The sequence below is a fragment of the Mastomys coucha genome, unplaced genomic scaffold, assembly GCF_008632895.1.
Source record: "Mastomys coucha isolate ucsf_1 unplaced genomic scaffold, UCSF_Mcou_1 pScaffold16, whole genome shotgun sequence".
NCBI lineage: Eukaryota > Metazoa > Chordata > Mammalia > Rodentia > Muridae > Mastomys > Mastomys coucha.
The window spans coordinates 105,688,551-105,711,097 of record NW_022196898.1 but is presented as its reverse complement, the minus strand read 5'-3'; the positions used below and the strand labels follow the sequence as shown (position 1 = coordinate 105,711,097).

Below are 22,547 nucleotides of genomic sequence, written 5' to 3'. Positions count from 1 at the left end.
GGGTTGGGTTGGGTTGGGTTGGGTTTGGTTTAGTTTGGTTCAGGAAAATGTACTTTTTACATTTTGCATGTAAGTGTAATTCAGGGCTGGAGAAATGACTCAGTCAGTAAAGAGACTGCCAGCCAAGCATGAAGATCTGACCTCATCATTCCTAAGAAAAATGCTCTGTTTTCCCTTGGGAATGTAATGATGATGCACAAATTAAGCATATTACCCCAAAGATATATGCCTTCACATGCATTCACAGGTTATTGAGAAAAACAAAAAAATAATCACATGTAATTCGCTGGTGATATTAAAATGTATAAAAATTTAAAGTACAAAGGTTATTATGATACCCATGAGGCACATCTATCTCTCCTACTGCCCCCACCAGGCCACAGCATCTTAAACTGAAATTGTGCATACTCACTCCCAAATGCATGAAATATTTTGGTACTTTTGACTAGTCAGAAAATGCTTTAGTATTGTTTATCATTTGGAGCATGTGGAATTTAATTTTAAAAAAAAAAAAAAAAGGTCCATAGGCAGTTATTTTCTCTGTTTTCCACTAAAAAGTGGTAGGGCAATAATTTGCATTCTGTTGTTAATTTTCTCATGTAATCTGAAATATTTTTTCACAGTCTTTCTTTTCAATCAATCTAATTGGCTTCCTGGAGATCAAAGAGAGTGACAGCTTGTAACTGCTCTGGATGGGTGACAATGTATTGTATTGTCTGTGTAATGATAGGAACTGCTGGGATCTGGACAGTACTTCTAAAACACACAGCCTTCTCCTCAATTTGGCCAAACCCAACTCAGATGGGAATTTAGACCTGAAAATGAATCAGTTTCTTCCATTAACAATAGAGATTTAATCTGACTGAAGTCTGTTAAGGTCTTGTCATTATTTAGAATCAGCCATACAACTTACCTAAGCTTAGAGGAAACATGAAGGATGGGATTTAAGACTTAGTCCCCAGGCCAAATTAAGTGAATTGATTTACAATATCTGAAATAAGAATGTTGGAAATCACATTTTTTTTCTTATATGAAGAATTGTGATTTAAGAAAGAATAAGTGGGAAGGAAGAAGGACCATCTAAGAAAGAGAGGGTAGGGACCGGGCGGTGGTGGCACATGCCTTTAAGCCCAGAACTTGGGAGGCAGAGGCAGGCAGATTTCTGAGTTTGAGGCCAGCCTGGTCTACAGAGTGAGTTCCAGACAGCCAGGGCTACACAAAGAAATCCTGTCTCAAAAAACCAAAAAGAAAGGGAGGGTAGGGAGAGCAAAAGGGGGTGAGTATGTTTTACATACATTATAAGCATGTCATGATGAACCCTTTATTGAATACAACTAATATACAGTTAAGAGAAATACATTTAAAAGAATAGAACAAAATTAACTCAGTGTCCCCTCTTGTCCTAGAAGGGCGTGGTGGGTTTTACTTCTGCTCACTTTGACATTACAGACATGGCTAAGCTCTACTGGCACCTCTACTACCCAGTTTTAAAATTGACAGTTTACCAGATAGATACCCCCTCTGCTGGTCATTAGTGAGGACTCCAGCTTAACTCACTGAACCTTGGTCTCTGCCCTGTGCTAAATTAACACATTCACATCAACTCTGAGCCTTTTATATCTATAGTATCAGTTTAACAATCCTCTCTCTCTCTCTCTCTCTCTCTCTCTCTCTCTCTCTCTCTCTCTCTCTCTCTCTCTGTGTGTGTGTGTGTGTGTGTGTCTCATCTCCCTCCTTCCCTCTATCCAAAATATCTGCATATATATTAAATTCTTCAGAGATAGACTTAGTTTATATGTTTCCCACAAATCATGAATAAACTGTTGATAAGTTATTAGCAGTTTGATTTCATGACATAGCCAAATTTAACTAAGCCAATTTCCCTTAACATCTGCATGTATCAGGAGGAGATTGTTCAAACTTTGATTCCTCAGTATGCTTTCTAGATTCTGCTGTGTACTGTTAATGGAGTCTGACCTCTACACTAAGAGTTAATGTATACTTATCCATTATTGAACCTGTTTAGATAGATTGGGTGTTGCTAATTTCAGTTCACTCAGCTCTCAAGGACCACATTACTCTGTTAAGAGTTAAAGATATGCCAGGCAGTGGTGGCACACGCCTTTAATCCTAGCACTTGGGAGGCAGAGGCAGGTGGATTTCCGAGTTCGAGGCCAGCCTGGTCTACAGAGTGAGTACCAGGACAGCCGGGGCTACAGAGAGAAACCCTGTCTCGAAAAACCAAAAAAAAAAAAAAAAAAAAAAAAAAAAAAAAAAAAAAGATACATTAAGATGAAGCTCAAAATCATTTGTTCCTGTTTATTAGTAACTGCAATTAGTAACTGCATTCATTATAGCTTCACTAGTCATAAATAACATTGAAGTGGATTATAGATTCTCTATGTGACATGTCCACATTCCCTCCTCTATTCATTCTGTAACTGAGGACCAGGAATACAGAATTATCTTTCCAGCCAGGAATCTCCTGAAGACCAAACTAAACTAAAGAACAGGCAGGAGGATGTGCCCAGAGTACATCTTCAGAAATAAGATGAAGGCATTCCCTGCCATTCTGGTCACTGATGCTGAGAGAGCTGAGGCTCACACATGACCCCAACTGTTGTTGGTATGTCTATGATATATGTGTTACATCTTGCTCTTGAAAGATTTGCAGGAGTTTTATTTTATACCTTCCTGTTCCCACAGCATATGTTTATCCCAGGTGCAGTGTGGTCCCTCCATAACCACAGCATCAGAATCTGCATCTTATCAGGTTGTTCTGGGGATACACATGATACTGAAATTTAGGAAGCACTACTAAAAAAAATACCTAATGCTTGTTTTCACTTTTAACCTGTAAAGTTATAGACATAGATTTCTATATATAAATACTGTCTATTTGGTGTGTTCTTTATACTTCACATTTATTAATACCTATGGTAACCTGATAAAATGTGATGACTGGTTTTATACAAGATCCTGTATTAATACACCTTTAGTGACTTTAGCCAGATAATCATTAATAAAATAAGCTGGAATTTTATGTTATGGGTTTAAATCTTAGGGATTTTAGAGGTCATTGAGAAATGAGTATTTGTGCCCATCAGTTCTACTTCATAATCCAAAGATCTCAAATCTTAATTCATTCTGTCTACTGCATAGGCCAAAGACGGAAATCTTTTTAATAAATGAATTCCCCAATTTTATGGTAGCATGGTACTATTTTTTTAAGTGCTTTTGCTATGCTATTTTGAACAGAGAACAAGACCGATAACTGAAGTCTGTGGTCTTTTACCACACAAAATAGTTCTTCAGTTGTCAGTAGACCCAAATTGAGGTGCTACAATTTAAATGAATTCACACCTATTTTTATTTTTTCCCATTTTTCTTTAGTTAAAATCAGAAGACATAGATAAGGGCTCAGTCACACTGACTGCCCTCCAAACAGGGATCAATCACAAACCCTGACTAACCACTTGTAAGTAGGGAGTTCTTGGAATTCCCTTCTCAGGTCCACTGTTTTGTTTTGTTCTTTTTTGTTTTTATACAATGGCTCAGAGAAATTAGAAAATGGTTGTAAATTACATTGCAAGGGCACATATGAGCAGCCACATGGGAAAGTGTGCAGGGAAAAATATTTTCAAAGCAACACAGACTCTAATGCCTCTTTGTCACACCTCCTTCCAATAGCTTCATGTGGTCAGCAATTGGAAGCTCTATGAACCTTATCCTTTTGGCATTTTATTGAGACTTTATTTTCTAAACATAATTGATTGTGTCATTGGCCTTTGGTGATCAGATCAACTTTGGCTTTTCTCCCCTCCCCAGAGGTCAGGAGTGACTGGACATTCTAACCCTAAAATCACACGTTTACCTTACATGATACACACCTCTCCTGAAGCTATGCAAGAGTTTTCAGTCATAAGTCTTCTCACTAATACACAAAAAGACACCTTGCCTTTGACCACACCAAGAGCTTTAGGAGTTCTGTGCCTGGAGCTGGTTGGATATCAGAATATCATAGAAGTATTTCTCAGCATAAATTATAACATTATAACTGGGCCCATAGGAATGACCATGCATTTTGACTTTGTGTATAACTTTTTAACCAACAATTTTTTGATCTGTCTGCTGTGAAATTTAATACTCTAGCAGAAAATCATAAATGTATAACAAAATGGGGAAAATAATAAGACTGATATTTACTTAGTACGTGGTCATTAACAACACTGAGAATTAAAGATTCGCCAGGCAGTGGTGGTGGCACACAACTTTAATCCCAGTACTTGGGAAGCAGAGGCAGGCGGATTTCTGAGTTTGAGGCTAGCCTGGTCTACAGAGTGAGTTCCAGGACAGCAAGGACCATACATAAAAGCCTTGTCTCAAAAGCCAGAGAGAGAGAGAGAGAGAGAGAGAGAGAGAGAGAGAGAGAGAGAGAGAGAATTAAAGATTCATTTTGTTTTGTGAAAATCCACCAGGAAAACCTTGACCAGCAAGTTTTGATACACATGATAAACATGCCAACATATTTCTTTTCCACAGTGGATTACCATTATCCTTAAGAATATCCTTAAGGTATCCTTGGATTACCTTAAGAAGTTTGGATTCACTAGGTATAATGGTACACACTTTTAATCCCAGCACTGAGAGACAGAGGCAGGTGAATCTCAATGAGTTCAGGCCAACCTGGTCTACAGAGGTAGTTCCAGGACAGTTGGAGCTATGTAAGCTATGCAGAGAAACTCTGTCAGAGAGAGAGAGAGAGGTGGGGGGGGGACAGAGACAGAGACAGAGAGAGAGACAGAGACAGAGAGACAGAGACAGAGACAGAGAGGGAGGAAAAGGAAGAAGAAGAAGAAGAAGAAGAAGAAGAAGAAGAAGAAGAAGAAGAAGAAGAAGAAGAAGAAGAAGAAGAAGAAGGAGAAGAAGGAGAAGAAGAAAGAAGAAGAAGAAGAAGAAGAAGAAGAAGAAGAAGAAGAAGAAGAAGAAGAAGAAGAAGAAGAAGAAGAAGTTGTTGCTGTTGCTGCTTCTGTTGTTGTTGTTGTTGTTGTTGTTGCTATTTGTTGTTGTTGTTTAGATCCTTTTCCAAACCTTGATTCTCTGTGGTCTCGTTGTTATGATATATCTCAGACAGTCCCTCCCTCACCAGCACTTCTTCTGGGTCACTTCCTCTGTAATGTAGATTGCACTGCCCTCATGAAGAGAGTCTGATAGCCTAATCTAGGGTTCTATAATAGTGTCAAAATTAATTAATTAATTAATTAATTATCTGGTTAATTATTTCTTCTGCAGATCTGTTCAAATCTTGTAGTTATTTCCACAGTGCTAGAAATTTCTGTTGTACTACACTCAGATTTGGGAGATGGTGTACGTTCATGAATATGCCACTACATTTGTGGAGTAGTGCAAGCATGTGTGCATGTGAAGACCAGCCAATTCTGGGTATCTTTCCTCAGAAGCTGTACACCACATGAATAAGTGTGCAGTGCTGGGGACTAGGACAAAATGAAGAGTTATGCCCATTTGAAGACATTATCTCTTATTCCATTTCAAATGCCAATCATGGGTAGGGAAAGGCCCATTACTTCAAGATGCACCAAAATCTGAGCCATTGTGTAAAACTTGGTATATTTTAAATACTGTGTTATTCAAACAGCATACACCTCCATGTTGGGTATGTCCTACCTGACAGGTGGGATGATGGAGTCAAGCAAGCTGTGTGCCATTGCTTCTGCCCAGATTTGCTGCTTTCTATGGCTGGGAGCATATTCCTTGGTCTCTGTAAGCCTCAATTTCTCCATCTGTAAAATGGCTTTTAAAGGTAGATATTTTACACAGTTATTAAAAGGGGAGCTATTAAAGGAGTCTAGTCTCTAAGCCACTTCGTAAAATCTGAAGCAGCTCACCCTTGGTTCTATCTTGCTCTCTGCCCCCTCACCTTCTGCCCCTCCAATCACAGGTGCTCATTCCAAGCCTCCTGTTGTCAACAATACCTAAGTTGTAAACTATCTTTTGTGTCATCCTGAAGGTTGCAGATAAATGACAAATGCAGCCATATATGTGATGGCATTTGATCCTTTCCACTGTACTCACTAACTAGATTGATTTATACACTATTGTGCCATCCTAGTTTAATAATATTTGACATGAGTTTGGACATGTGGCTTTTTCAAACCTCTTTTTTTCCTAATCTTGTACCTTTAGGATGTCTAATGCTGTGCTTTAACTTCTCAGCTTATCTTTATTAGAAGAATTTGACTGCAGCTGCAATGAGCTGGAGTCCCTCCCTCCCACCATTGGTTACCTGCACAGCCTGCGAACTTTAGCTGTCGATGAGAATTTCCTCCCAGAGTTACCCAGAGAAGTGAGAAGCAAGCTCTTTTCTATCAATTAACTGTCAATGAATCTGTTTTGAAATGAAATACTAACAGGTGCAATCGCAGGATAGATTTATGAGTTGAACTGTGAAAACATGTAGGCATTGCCTGTTTATGTAAATGTATGCTAATTGCTTTTCTGAGTGATGAACTCCATATAATGTAGTGACTAAATTTTGCAAGTAAAGAATAGTAAAATATGTTAATTAATGCTTTGGGATGCAATTTTGGATCATATATTTACTTTACTTTTAAGAATAGTTATACAAAGCAGTCAAGATAATTGCATCTCTACTTCTGAAGTAAAAGAGTAGGTTTTTATTATGTCTGTGAGGCTTGATGTTTCTTATAACTACTTTAGTTTCTGGGTACATAAGAGATTCTTTTAATTTTATCTCTAAACTGGATTTTATTTATTAATATCCAGAAAAAATGTAAAGTATATTTTCAATCTAAAACTTTCTACTACAAATTTCTACAATGATAGAATAATAACTATGCTATTATTTTAGAATCAAACATTATTAGTAAAAATGGCAAGCACCACATAATATGACATAAAATTAGAATTTCTGAAAAATTATCATGAGTATCTTTGAATATGTGTGCTGTCTTGTTTTAAACACAGGTAGATTAGTAATCATGTAGAAAAATAGCATGATTTGTGAAAACCACAAGGCTACCAAATGTTGGAACATTTACATTATTAAAAAAATTATTTTTAATATGGGAAAGAATATAAGATACATGTTACTATAATATTTAAAGGCACACACCACTGTAAAGAGCAATATTATAAAAGCATAAGGCAATAAGTATACCATGTTACATATATTAAGAGACATTAAAATGGTAAAGGAATCTCTAGACTAATTCTAATGACACACTCCTACTATCCCAGTGCTCAGGGGGCAGATGTAGGAGGATCACCTTGAGTTCAAGCCAGCCTGACAAATATTGTGAATCTTAGGTTAACACGGACTACAGTGTAAAACATTGTCTAAGAGAGAGTGAGAGAGAGAGAAAGAGAAAGAGAGAGAGAAAACTAAATTGTTTTGTTTTGAACACTAGAGAAACTAATATGTAGTAACAGTACTTTGTGATTTTTGTCTATACTTCTTCTATACTAAATATACTTTTATTTGTTCGAGAATTCTGTATGAGAGACAATACAACATTATAAACACCACTTCCTTTTGCCACCTGCAGATTGGAAGCTGTAAGAATGTCACTGTAATGTCTCTACGTTCCAATAAGCTAGAATTTCTTCCTGAAGAAATTGGACAGATGCAGAGGCTGCGTGTCTTAAATCTAAGTGATAATAGGTATGTAATTTATTTGATTAAAGTAAATTATAAAGCCAGATATGGTGGTACAGCCTTCAATCGCAATGCCCAGGGGGCAGAGATGGGTGAAACTCTGTGTTGTAGGCCAACCTGGGTACATAGTGCCAAGTAAGAATATCTAGTCGACTCTGATACAAAGCCACAGGTTAGCCCATTGCAGCAAGGATAGATATAGTATTTAGTCACATTCAGAGTAAGAGGGACAAAAAATAAGGTGAGCTCTCTTCTTATGGAGAAACAAAAATTAAACTACAACTCATAGAGATCCTCACAGAGATCTCTTCATCCCCCCTTCCCTTCTCCTCTAAAAGGGTGCCTTCCCAGGTATTCCCCTACCCTGGCACATCAAGTCTCTGCCAGGGTAGGTGCATCCTCTATCACTGAAGTCAGATAAGGCGGCCCTGTTGGGGAATGGATACCATAGTCAGGCTACAGCTGTATGGAGAGCCTCCACTCCAGATGTTAGGGGACCTACATAGAGACTGAGCTTCACATCTGCTACATATGTGCCAGGGGTCTCATTCAAACCCATGTGTTTTCTTTGGTTTTTGGCTCAGTCTCTGCAAGCTCCCAGGGGTCCTGGCTAGCTGACTCTTGGTCCTTCTGTGGAGTTCCCCTCCCCTTTAGGGCTTTCAATAGTTACCCCAACTCTTCCATAAATGTCCCAATCTCCATCCAATATTTGGTTGTGGGTATCTGCATCTGCTTCCATCAGCTATTAGGTCGAACTCTTAGAAGACAGTTATGCTAGGCTCCTGTCTGTAAGCATAAGAGTACCATTAGTACTGTCAGGTATTGGCTCTTGCCCATGGAATGTGTTTCAAGTTGGACTAGTTGTTGGTTGTCCATTCCTTCAATCTCTACTCCATCCTTGTCCCTGCATATCTTTTAGACAGGACAAATTTGGGGTTGAAAGTGTTGTGAGTGGGTTGGTGTCCTTATCCTTCAACTCTTGGTCCTTCCTGGCTACAGGAGGTGGCCTCTTAAGGTTCCATGTCCCCACTGTTAGGAATATTGACTAAGGCCATCCTCATTGACTCCTGGGAGCCTCCTTTATGCCAGGTCTCTGGGACTTCCTAAAGATTCTCCCCAACCCGAACCCCAGCAGCTGCAGATTTCCATTCATTCTCCTAGCCCTCTGGGTCTCTCTCCTGTCTCTCTGCATGCCTGATAAATGTATTGATATGTTGATTATCCTAACCTAGCAAATCTAGGTGCCATAGGTCAGACACATTTTTGGATGCTGAAGAAATATATATAAGACATCAGAGACTCACAAAGCCAAGAGTTAAAAATACCTTATCAGGAAAAAAAAATGTTAGTCATACTTATCCTGTAGCATGGTAGTTGCAACACAACCATATTAATATTTTCAGTTAATTATTCCATCAATGTATCAATCTGGGGGTGAGGATGGTCAGTGCATAGTGAAATATGAAGCCAAAGTTAATGTTGCCACAGAAAATGAGGTGCTTAGAGAAACCTTAACTGAGAGGTGCTATAGTAAGTAGTTAACTGTTGTAATTTTGTGTTTAAAATGTGATCTACTTGTAGAGTTTGCCACTGTAGCCAGAAACAGTGATTCTTTTGTTCTGTCAACTACAAGGCCTTGGCCAATGCCCTGCTCATTCATCAAAGGCCACTGATTGAGTACTAAGCAATAAGATCCCTGCTCTCTGTCACATTCTTCTTTCCGTACTACATGTTAAGATGCACAGTGATGACTCCTCAAGGACATGTATGAGCATGATGTGAACATTAGATGAGTCTTACCAATGTAGCATTTGGTGACACCTTTTTATTTAACTGTGTATAATATCAAAAACACTACCCCACCCCACAAATCTTATTTTACAGTTTCTAGCTTAAGTGAATTTAAACAACTTCTGTGGGTAACTGAATTTGAAATTAAAGTTGTAATTCTGTCAGGAAAGAACCATGATATAAGTCAAGACCTCCTTTGTTTGTGTTCTTATTTTTTGTTTTACAACAGATGTTCATTAATTCATAAGATTTAGGTCGTCTCTCTAAGATCTCTGCCTACTACAAACTCTGGTAACATTTGCACTGGTGGCCAAACTCTTTTCATATTTACTAAATTATTTAAAGTGCCTGATTACTTTTAGACACAAATTAACACCTTATTAATCATTGTGATATTTTGTACTTCTTTTCTAAAAGTAGATTTGTCAGTTGGTAAATAGGATACCAGTATATAAAAACTTATGGAAATTTCATTGAACGTTATGTGTAGAATGTTTGTGTGTTTGGAGATGAGCCTGCTGTGAATGTTATTGTGAATGTGTTTGTGTTGCTAGCTCTACAGCTCAGAGGCAATGGTCACTCAGGTAACCAGAAGGTGATGATCACACACTGGTTTGAAGACATCAAGAGCACACTGAAGTAGACGTTTCTCAGTTTGGGTATCCACAGGCCAAAGCCACATTTAAACAGAAATGCTACAGCTGAAGCCAAACTTCACCTATCTCCAAAATACTATTTTTAAAGATTCCCTCTTGTAATGTCTACTATGTGACGTACAAAGGAGGAAAGAAGATAGCCACACACTTTCTGGATATCAGCATCACTTTGGAAACTCTGAAGTGATTTAGATATAAGACGTCATGGCCCTTGAGCTTTTGGAAACTACAGTTTTGTGAGGATATCAGATAGTAAACAACCACAAAACTAGTCACATGTAAAACTTGTGAAATATTCTATGCAGGCAAGTTCAATGCATTCTAAGACTAGACTAAGTTAAGTAACTTAGGTGAGATGCAAGAAAACTTTTCTCATGAGAAAATGGCATTTAAGCACTGAAGAACTGTGGGATTTAGTGAAGAAAGGCATGAAAGGTAGGGCTATGTAGAAGTTTCTCCTGAGTTGGTAGAGCATCATTGTGTACTCTAGCTATGAGAAAAAGATGATGAATGCTGGGGTGTAAGAATGGCTTTAGGGGCTTTAAGATTTTAGTTTTATTTTTTTATTTGTATGTGTGTTTGTGTATGCCAGTGGAAGCCACCTTGGGTGTACATATTGGGTTTTTAATATTTTGTGTGTGTGTGTATGTATGTATGTATGTATTATATGTGGTGTGTGTGTATATGTGTGTGTATGTGTGTGTGTATGTGTGTGTGTGTGTGTGTGGTATGTGTGTGGTATGTTTGTGGTGGGTGGGTGTATGTGTGTATGTAATATGTGTGTGTGTATGTGCGTGGTATATTCATGTAGTATGTGTGTGTGTGTGTGTGTATGTCTGTATGTATGTGTGTAGTGTGTGTGTGTGTATGTATGTGTATGTGTGTCTGGTATGTGTGTGGTGTGTTTGTGGTGGGTATGTATATGTGTGTGTGTAGTCTGTGTGTGTGTGTGTGTGTGTGTGTGTGTGTGTGTGTGTGTGTAGTGGCATGTGTATGAAGAGCTCCTGAAGTTGAAATTAAAAGCAGTTGTGAGCTGTCTGGTGTGAGGACTGTGACTTGAACTCATGTCCTAGGAGGAACAACAAATTCTCTTAACTGCTGAGCCATCTCTCTAACCCCGGATTGTACACTGGAGAGCCTGACCATGAGGGCTAAGAGGATTTTCATGTTATCTAGAAACTTATGGGAAGCATCTGAAGGATTAGAAAGATTTTTGTTGTCTTGGGCCTGGGAGATAGTTCAGATGGTAAAGACACTTGCCTCCAATCCTGATGACCTGTGTTTGATCCTGAGAGCAAAAATTCAAACTTCTGGCTTCCACATGCTCATGCACACATAAACACACACACACACATACACACACACACAATGTGCACTCGTAATGTCCACACACACACACATGCATACACAAGCACATGCACAATGTGCATACACACATAAACATGCACAAACTCACACACACTAATATATAAAAAAAGGAAGATATTCATTCTTTTCAGATTGTTTGAGCACTCAGGAGAAAGGATTAGAGAGAGCAATTAACCAACACAGAAGCATGTTTAAAGTTCCTAAGAATGAGCTTTGCTGTCTGTTCCTGTGCTATGAGATGTCTCTCGTCCCTGCAGGTTGAAGAATTTGCCGTTCTCCTTCACCAAACTCAAAGAGCTTGCAGCATTGTGGCTTTCTGACAATCAGGTAAAATAAAAATAATAAAACAAAAAACTTTTATGCCCTAATTTATCATGTTCCTTAAATGTGTGTGTGATTGAAGCTCTGGATTTCTGAGTCCCAGTATATACACTTGACAACTATTATAAAGCATAGATTCTTTATGCCAGGAAGAGAGGTTCGTGCAAAGGCTGCATCACATACTGCTGTAAATACCTCTGTTTAATACCTACTTCACTTTCAGAGATATAACACACAATGGATGGTTTCTATGGCTTTTCAGATCCTGGTGGTACAAATGTCCTTAGAGGATACACTTTAATTATAGCTCTGAAGGTAAAAAATGAAAAACCATTACCATAATCCCCACAAGAGGGAATTGCTAGCCACTATCTTCCTTTTTCCTCACTGTTTTTAATTATAATCAACTTAATTCTAAAACTTTTTTCAAGACCTTTGCTGATATATTGATAGCTTTCTTTAGTATTTTGTGGTTATCTTAATATTTTTATATACTCATGAAAATAGATTATAATGGAATCAGGGATTGAATGTTAATGAATAATTTTATTAACTGAAAAATAACACAAAACAGAGACATGTGCTTTGCCTCAAAAGCAGCTGTGGATCATTTAATCAGAGTTTACTAATAATCATTTTCTGTGTTCCTAAATCTTTGAAAACTCCCCACCCCAAAACATGAATGGTCAAATAAAAACAATACACCTTTGGTTTGATATATCAATATTCCCTGGACATCAAGTATATATTTCAATTATTTGGGTACTTTTATTAAAAATTAATTTTGTTGGTACAAATTTTTTTTTGTTTTTTGTTTTTTGTTTATTAGATATTTTCTTTATTTACATGTCATATGACTTCTCCTTTCCCAATTCCCCCTCCAAAAAAAACAAAAAAACAAAAACAATAAAACAACAAGAACAAGCCCCTGTTGTCTCCCCCCTCTCCCTGATTGCCACCCTCCCCCACTTATTGGCCCTGGCATTCCCCTACACTGGGGCACAGAATCTTCACAGGGCCAAGGGCCTCTCCTCCCATTGATGACTGACTTTGCAATCCTCTACTATACACATGCTGCCAGAGCAATCAGTCCCACCATATGTACTCCTTGGTTGGTGGGTGAGTCCCTGGGAGCTCTGAGGGTACTAGTTAGTTCATATTGTTGTTCATTCTAAAGGGCTGCAAACCTTTCAGCTCCTTTAGTCCTTTCTCTAACTCCTTCATTGGGGACAGTTGGTACAAAATTTATAGTGTAAGCATAAGAATGTTGGTATTTCTTCAGCTAATCACAGGCCTTGCCTCCATTTGCTAGTGAAAGGTCAGATTGTCATCCAAACTCTTATGGCCTCCTCTGCACTAGTCTGTCCTTCCAGATGGTCATCTCCAGAGTCTGTGAACTCTGCTGCTGGGGCAGTAGCCTTACATTGAAATTTTTCTTTATCAAAATATTATTCTGGTGGGAGAATAACCAGAAAGGTACTGATCCATTTAACTAAAATTGTGAGTTAATGTCTCTAGACAGCTTCATGAGGTATATAATAGTACTCAGAAGGCCTTCTGTCTTTTCTACTAAGTAGCCTTTAAGCTATTCTTATGAAAATAATACCTGAGTTCTATAAGCCTTTAAAATGGTATTTCTGATATCAAATTAGTAATGGAGAGTAAAATTCAGCATAAACATCAGATACCTGCACAGCTTTTATCCATATGTGGGGCATTGCCTTGGTCAGTAGCAAGTGCAGGTAACACATTATCTGCCTAGAACACAGCCCATGAAAAGGAACGCATGCCCAGAACCACACCAAACACTCACTCCACTGAACAGTTTAGCACTCTCTGGTCTCCTCAAGATTAGAACTGATGTGTGTAGATGAACAGGTTTGGGTAAGCTTTGTAATAACATACTAAAGAAGACAAAACATGAAAACCTCAAAATCTAGAATCTCAGCAATATTTATGGTGTCTCATCTTACCCAGTCATCTCTGAGAGGTCAGACTATTGGCCATTTCCTTGTGTAAAATCTTGGCTAGTTTCTTCATCTAATTGGTGCTCATTGCTTCCAGTCCAAGGCCCTTATCCCTCTGCAAACAGAAGCCCATCCAGAAACCAAGCAAAGGGTACTGACCAACTACATGTTTCCCCAGCAGCCCCGTGGTGATGAAGGTAGGCTGTCAACAGATACATTCTTTAATGTTTATGATGTTGTGGATAAAAAAGAATGTTTAATTCTAATCTCTATCCAGGAATACTGGTTCACAGGCAGTAAAAGAAAAGTCCATAGTATGTCATCTGGGAGTTTGAGTCTCCATGCTGTAATATTTTAAGTAAGATTCCAAAGACATGGCTCCTTCAGGACATAGCTCAGTAAAGTGCTTGCTAAGCAAACATCAGAACCTACCTGAGTTCAGGCCATAACATCAGTATAAAAATCCAAGCATGGTGACACATAGCCTGTAATCCCAAAGCTCAGGAGCTGAGACTGAAGGATGCCTTGTACTTGCTGATCAGCCAGCTCAGCCTAATTGGTGAGCCCTAGGTCCCAAGTGAGAAATGCCTTCTTAAAAATTAGGTAAAGAGAAATGAGGAAGACACTTACTGTCGATCTCTGGCTTCCACTCACACATGGACACACATGTACCCAAATGCACATAAACATACAGATGCAGGCACACACACAGACCCCAAAGAGAAATGTGAGAGAAATGTCAGCACTCTACAGCAACTTCTTCTTTAAAGATTAAGCTGTACAGTATGGGACCTGGTCATCAAATGTTGTGCTTGGCTACTAGCAGCAAAAAGAAAGACAGGCTTCAAAGCAAAAGAAGGACTGCCTGGGAAGGGTCTTTTTCTCTTGTGATCATATATTTCACAGCATATTTTAAATATCAGTGCAGTGATCTTGGATCCCTACATGTGAGATAGTCCTAGGATGGGATTTACAATAGTGGCATTTTCATCTTTACATTGAGATTCCCTAAGCAATGTCAGCAGCTATAATTAAAATACACTTTCTAAAAAAAAAAAAATCTACATCTGTTACAATAAATCTTCTAGCCTGTGATCACACTATTATACAAATCTTTAAAAAGGTTTGCCCTTTCCTGTTTGAAATAGTACTGGCTGATATGTGTTCTCTGTAGTCATGCAAAGTCATGGTAGTTCTTAGACCAATTAGCCCACTTTGATACAACCACAGATAAACCCACCCTGTCTGAAATTAACCTGTACAGTGAACCATTTGCCTGTGTATTCTTATTTTCAAAAATAATGATAATAAATAGCTTTAAGTCTCTGACATCCAGATGTGAATGAATCATTGGAGAATATGTAAGGATACTTCTGACTTGCAGAAATAGGAAAAAGGAAGGTTGTTTTGAAATATAATTTTTACATCTGCATTAACTAATCTTTTGATTTTGTAAAAGAAAAGCTCAAAGTTTTTGTACCATAAAGAACCAAGAAAGGACTGTTCTATTAACCTGGATTTATTTTCCTCTTCTTTGCAACAACCCTGGGTTTCAAAATAATGCAAAGAAAGAATCAAAAGTAACCCAGATCCATAAGTCATCCCTGAGAATCAGTGTGTTGCCTAAACCTCTGGTTACTTCCAGGCTGTGAGGTCAGCAATGGTGCCTTGAGATATGAAAGCATTTGCCTTTGCCATCTTGGATTTTCTGTTTGTTCTTCTACTACAGGACAAAGTTTGGTGTAATTATTAAAAAGTAATATTTGAACTTCAACCCAGTCAGCCAACTTCTATCTGTTGAAAAAGAAAACTGTAAATGAATTTTAAGAAGAAAGATATGATAGAGAAATTCTTTGGAAAAGGATTTAGCTTCAACTAAGGACTTGTCCCTGGGTTTTCCTGCAATTTTCACTATTGTGTTACAAAGCAGATTTTAGCATTAGACAACATTTTGATGTAAATTGGGGATTTATAAATCTTCCCTGCTTGTTTGACACATTCAAATTAAATGAAACCATAGTATTAAAACTGAATTGATTCCTACCTTTAAAATGAAGTTAGTTCAGTCACATATACTTCCCACACACAAAGAACCAACAAGAAAGTCAAATTACTGGGCACTTTACTGAAAACTCTTTTCTGTGTAGTTTCTTACTTTGTTTTGGTTTTAATGTGGCTCAGGTTCTGCAGCCATCTCAACCAAGAGTAGGACACGAGACCTGAGAGCCCTAGATCAGCTTTTCCATACCCGGGACGATGTCAGTGTGACTCCTCCACTGTTGTGAGGAGTCCAGAGACTGGAATGCTCCAACCAATCTCCATGCTGTTACTGTTAGCCTATGGAAGCCCATTCATATGCTAGGAAACTTCCAGCCCCTCATGACTAACAATAAAATGCACAAGACCACATAAGAAACGTAAAAAGGAATTTTCTACTTTGCCTTTCCTGTCTTTCCATTCTCTTCTTTCTCAATATTTCTTTCCTGTGTCCTTTTAAATGTATTTATTGTAATCATTGGTGGTACTTGCTGTCTCTTTTTTCATGATATATTAAATTTATTAAATACATTGTGTATATAAAAAAAAAGAAAAGCATTAATACTTTGGACTCCATAGATTTCCAGTCAGACAGCGACAGCTTCAACCCCACCCTGTGGGAGGAGCAGAGACAACAGCGCATGACTGTTGCCTTTGAATTTGAGGATAAAAAAGAAGATGACGAAAGTGCTGGGAAAGTTAAGGTGAATTTTGGCCTTTGTTTCTCTGTTATTGTTCTTATCTGTCCACTTTTACTACTCAGATAGAGGAAGGATTCACTGAGTGACCTCTCTGGAAGGTCTCAGTCATGTCTGTTTTCATGAACATACTCAGTGTAGAGGGCCAGTATTTGGGCAACATTGGTGTGATTCAGAATGATATGAATGTCCCGGTTCTGACTGAGCAAGTCTGATTTGCACTTCCCTTCCACACGCCCTCCAGTATAATAATGTGAGAGAGATTCAAGCTGAAAGTGGGAGAAAGGTCACCTAAAGTCCTCATTCAGCTGTAACATTTTGCAATGATCCTTTCCTTCACTGGGCCATGCTTCATGAAGATAGTACCAGCCAAAATACATGTTTGTGTTTGTATTCTTGGCAGACAGGCCATTCCACATGCTAAAGTTGCATTCCTAAAGCCTTCTTCATGGCTAGGGTGTTTGAGAAGAACTTCTTTCCTTTAAAACTATATTTAAAAGAAATCTTTTATTGTGACTATCCTGAATGAAGAAACAAGGTTAAACTTTTAATCTATTTTTTCCATTATTTAAATTTTCAAATATCAGAATTGGCTGAGATTTCATTAACACAACTTTCATGTTATGTCATGATGGCATCTTGAATCTCTCATTAATTTTTTGCACTTTTTAAAAACCATCATAAATACTAACAGTTTTCACTCATAGTGACTAATGACCTAACTAACTATGTATGCATCTTATTAATAAGTCAAGATTGTGTAGTGTGTTCAGTGTTTCCACCTTACAACAGTTTCTGTTTTCTTAAACCATTATTCGTGATGACTATGTCATCATGAGAAACTCAAAATGGAGTCACAAATCCAAAATGGCAGGCTTACAATTTAAAATTTTCAGTTGAAAAGACATTTATGGATGATTAGTTATTTCTTTCTTTCATCCAGAAAGACGTGTTTTAAAACTTGTGAAGTCTAGGAAGATAATTATGCTAAACTGGATAAGAACCTTTAAAACAATTCAGTTTTCCCTTTCAATAATTTTTCGTTAAATCAAGATCCAGTAGATAATGCACTCTGTGTTGGACTCTTGATTACATTTTTATATTTCACTGGATTTTCAAAATATGTGTTGATAAAAACAAGGGATATGGAAACATAGACAATAATTGGAGACCATAAATCTGAGCCCCTTTTTGTGTGTTCTGTGACTGATTTTTCTATGCTCATAGTGGGTTCCATGTGCTTTAGAGTGTTCTGGTTTTTTTTCTCTGCATTTATTTACATTCACTTTTATTTGCATTTTGGTGAAACAATTTGTTTTTCCAAAATCTCAAACTACTTGGTTTTGACTAATTTGACTGTTCCTGATGCCATTGGCTATCAGACAAATTAGAGGAGAAGTAGGTACATCATCAAGGGAAGATGATGAATGGAACACCCTGAAGTCTTAACAGCTCATGCTCTTCTGGTTCATTACATGTACATTAAAATTAGCAACATTTTAATTTCAATCGACCTGAAATTTAAAAAGGAACCATGGGTCTATGCCATCAGCCTTTAATGGGACAAAAGCCCTGCTTGCAGTGTGTACAGCATGTGTGAATGCTTAATTGTAGGAGAAGGTGGCCCCCGTGGCTTCATGTTATGCTGTTTTATTACATGGAAGTAAAATTCATTGTTTTAAATGCATTGCCCAGAATGAAAGAAAAAAAACTATTCAAGAGTAGAAAATGATCAAGCAAACGTGTTGCTACAGTGCTCCTGTTTCTCCCAGAAAATGGAGATTCCTTCTCCCACAGGCTCTCTCCTGCCAAGCCCCCTGGGACAGGGGCCAGCGTGGGATTACTCTCCAACCTGCCAGGCTGTCTGGTGATTGCTGCACACCATGGGCCAGGTGTGATCAGCAGATCCAAGATATGCCCGTCCCCCAGAGTGACCCCCAGCTGGCATGGGGTTGTATAAGTGGCCTCCAGCAGGAGAGGAGCATGTGTGCTCCATTGCCAGTGGCAGCACAGTCCACCACTCTTCCCTCTCTAAGTGGCAGACAGGTAGGCCTAGGTGTGTGGGGTAGGAGAAGCCCAGTAGAGGCTCCCTGGAACAGTGCTTTATGGGGTATGTGCTGCATGGTTATGCGTGAGAACTGCTGATAGCACAGCACACTTCAGATCGCCAGTGTCTGAAAACAACTTATCTTTAGATTCTGGACATTGGCAAAAGGTGGGGAGGCCTGAGTCAGAGGGCGGGGACATCAGTTTAAGGTGCCTTTTCGTAGGGTACCTGGCATGGCTTTCAAGTTGGGGCTTTGCTTTTATTTGCTCTTCTTGGCTCTTTCTTTTAACGTGCGGGATACTGCGAGCTGTGAGAATGCTGACCAGACTTTGGAAAGGATTAGAATTGTGCTCCCGTGAACATGCACGCTTCTCAGGGTTAGCTTGAGGAGACTAGATAAAACCTGACTCGAAAACGCCAGAAGTCGAAACAGAGATTTGCTGGGAATGGACTCTGAGCAGAGACTTCTGTTCACGGGCAGCAGTTTCCCTTAATTTGAAGATGCAAATTATATGAATTCCTGTAAGAGAAGATAGGGTTGGGAGGTATAACAGGGAGGAGTTTCCTTTCCCAGAAATGGGGGCTTAAGAGGGTAATTGATAGGAGGGAAAACACAAACACTGTTTTCGTAAATGTTACCACCCGCATGTAATGGACTAGATTCTCATACTATGTCTTATATTCTTTCCACAATATAAGACAAGCTGAGAATGCACCTTCCTGACTAAAACTGCCCTGTTTCCTTTTTTTGTAAAATTAATTTCCATTAATTTCTAGAATAAGATGTTATTTAATAATCACTTCAAAACTCTATTGTTTCTCTTACTGGAATTTACAATCAAATTCAAATTCAATGATTATTTATATTATATTATGTACATATAATATAATATATGAGAAACAGTTCTGTCTGAATCCAATACACCATTTCTGAATGCCCACACTATTTAAAGTAATTCTTTCTTTACTGAATTTTCAAGGTCTTTCAATGCCTTGAAGCAGCTATTTGCACTTAATGTACTGTATTTAGATACTAAGAGTCTTGTGAAGCATTTTACCTCCCAAAATTAAAATATATACATATATATATTTTAGTAAAAGTCTTGCACTCTAATGCAATGTATGTGTGACATGAGCAAATACTTTATAGTGAGTGACAAATTTAACACTATCTCAGAATGAATTTTGGAGATTTGCCCACCTCTGTGTATCAGAAATTCACTGTTTTATATCATATTAGGTTGAGGACTGTTTCTAGCTCAAGTGTTTTTAAATAAAGAATCTGCTTTTATGTATGGATTCCCTGAATTAGTAAGATAATCTTTATGACCACGTTACGGCACTTCTGAAATAATAAAGGCAGGAACTGAGAGGGAGAAAAGATATAAATATGTCTGCACAGAGCTTAAAATAGAATTGAATTATAAAACACAGTTTCATGTTAAAAGAAGTGAAATTAGATTTACCTAGCTTTATTTTTTAAATTGCAATTATCTTATTATTTAACAATAAAGTTACATCTTAGTTTTATAACACCTTTTCCACAAGGTCACACAATTTTGTATAATACTATAGCAGAGAATATCTCTAAACTAAGCAACAGTGCTGTGATATTAACCTTCGAATCCATGTTAAGCTTTAACAGGACCTCAGAGAAGTTAAGCTCTCTTACTCCCAATATACCTTTTGTAAAGTGACAACAGCTACTGTATAAAATTTTAATGTACAATTACAAATTAATAACATCCTATAATGAGTAGTATTTATAATTTGATATACAGTAATATATGGTAATTTTTATTTAAACCTATAGGAATAGTTATAAACCTTGTTGCATATCATATAGTTAACCAATATTAAATTAAAAATCTCTGTAAAACATTCATCATAATGCCTGGAACACAGTAAATATAGAAAAATTGCCTCTTATACAACCTGAAGGAAAGACTTAGCATGTAGCTATGTGGATCATAGTCTAAATTACCAAGAATCCAGATGTTTTTAAATAAACAAGTAAAATATTATATTAAAGATAATATCAAGCTGGGTATGGTAGTTTTTACTTATAATCCCAGCAATCAGGAGGCTGAGGCAGGAGGATAGAGATTCTATGCCAACCTGGATTACAAACTGAGACCTCTGCACAGATGTAATATATTTTTCATGTACCTTCATGTTTGAGTCCTATATATTTATGTTAGTTCTAAATAAATGCAACTGTGTGGGAAAGGTGTTAGGTTTCTATTGTTCATAAGTAGAAACAACAAATTAGAGGCGATTGGCTACTTAGAGGTAGATCTATGGCTTGAATTTGTACTTCATGACTCCAAGCCCAATGTTCTGTAAGAAGAATAGTGAATGGAGGCAAAATGTTTGTTTTCTAAATAAAACAAATTCAGGTTTAATGATTCCTAAAGATTCCCCAATTTGGGAAAGAGCCACTGTAAGTAAAAAATATAAAATGATCCATATAAATAAGTAATTAAATAGCAACCCTCACATAGCCTTGAAAGTGGCAGCCAAATAGGTTAAGCTTTGTGAGAGATCTGCTTCTTCATGTAAATATTTCCATAGCAGTAAAACAACCAAATATATTCTGATGATGTGAGCAAAATACTGCATCAATCACTTTAAAAATGACCAGAAGCATCTGCAACACAGCTGAATATATACACCCTAGTGTGTTGCACCTAGCATGGCCATTGTTGCTTAGTGTCTCCTGAAGAATACACTCTAAGTTTATGAGTAAACTATAACAATTCACCTTTTCCTATGAAACATAATTTTTTCTTTGGTTTTTATACCCTTAATTCTATTTATTCATTTATTCTCATTTATTCTCATTTATTTTAGAACATAAAAAATTAAATAAGTTACCCTACTTAACAAAAAACGGTCTTTCTCTGCAATACAAATATATTGGAAAATAATTTCATGTTTTTAATATCAAAAATTGATATTACTATGTAATATCAATTACATAGTAACATCCAATCCCTGTATCTGATTAGGATAACAAGCCACAGTGAACCTTAAGAGTAACACCGTTGGTGAACTTGCTAAAATAGCAGATTAGCAAAAGTGTTTGAGTCCTTCATATTTTCTAGCCTCTCCCTCATGCCATGGACCAGATGGGGAGTCCTCCTGGCCTCTTTCCTCTGTTCCCACCCACTTCTTCCTTCATTCTGTCCCACCTCCTCTGTTGCCACCCTCCAGCCTCACACACATGCTTTCCACAAACATATACCATAACCACTTAAGCCATTTCACTTTAAAAAGTTGATTCTGCTCAGATTCAAAATAACATAGTATTGGCAAAAGTCAAACTGGGTACACCTATCTGTTTAGCGTGAACAACTTGTACCTATTCTCTTTCAAATAATACATTGCAGTGAGTCCTCTCATAGTACAATATTCTACATGAACAAAATAAGTACTAAGCAGAGGCCTTCAAATGTTGTTCTTAAGTGTTAGATTAACACCTGCAAAAGAATTTAAAGATGAAAAAAAATCTGGATAATATCAGCCAAAATGTGTACATTTACCTAAAACATATCAGAAAGCAGAGACTTTTTTATTTATCTTTATATAAACTACTACTTAAAAGGCATATGGCTTTATTAGTTTATAAAACAAGTATAAAAGCCATCCCAAAGATTTTTGAGAAGTATTTTAAAAAGCCACCTTACGGTTTAACACTGTGTGCTAGTTATAAATTTGTATTAAGCTAACACATGTTTGGCTTTTTCAACGCCTAACTTCACTTGTTAATCTTCTGAGGTCTCCTCCCAATACCTGCACTGAACTCCAAAGACATTCCAACTATGAAAGTTATTACATTTTAAAGTTATCAAATACCAAAGTTAGGAAACTTCTAAGATGTAATGCAGCTGATATGTTGATTCTACTTTTTAACATTAGCAGTCACTTAAAAGTTTTATATACTGCTACTTCACTCACCTAAAG

At 37.5% G+C, this 22,547-nt stretch overlaps 1 protein-coding gene across 15 annotated transcripts in view; it reads left to right on the top strand.

Annotated features, from left to right (window-relative positions):
- Positions 1 to 22,547, top strand: part of Lrrc7 (leucine rich repeat containing 7) — a 483,929-nt gene that overhangs the window by 377,059 nt on the left and 84,323 nt on the right. For 13 of the 15 annotated variants that reach the window (XM_031375980.1, XM_031375979.1, XM_031375984.1 and 10 more), the window contains 6 exons: positions 6,235 to 6,364; positions 7,587 to 7,702; positions 11,769 to 11,838; positions 13,897 to 13,996; positions 16,416 to 16,540; positions 18,332 to 18,580. In XM_031375980.1, coding sequence (XP_031231840.1) covers positions 6,235 to 6,364; positions 7,587 to 7,702; positions 11,769 to 11,838; positions 13,897 to 13,996; positions 16,416 to 16,540; positions 18,332 to 18,580 — 790 coding nt within the window. The remainder of the gene's footprint in view (positions 1 to 6,234; positions 6,365 to 7,586; positions 7,703 to 11,768; positions 11,839 to 13,896; positions 13,997 to 16,415; positions 16,541 to 18,331; positions 18,581 to 22,547) is intronic. The other 2 variants (XM_031375985.1, XM_031375987.1) reach the window with 1 other exon arrangement.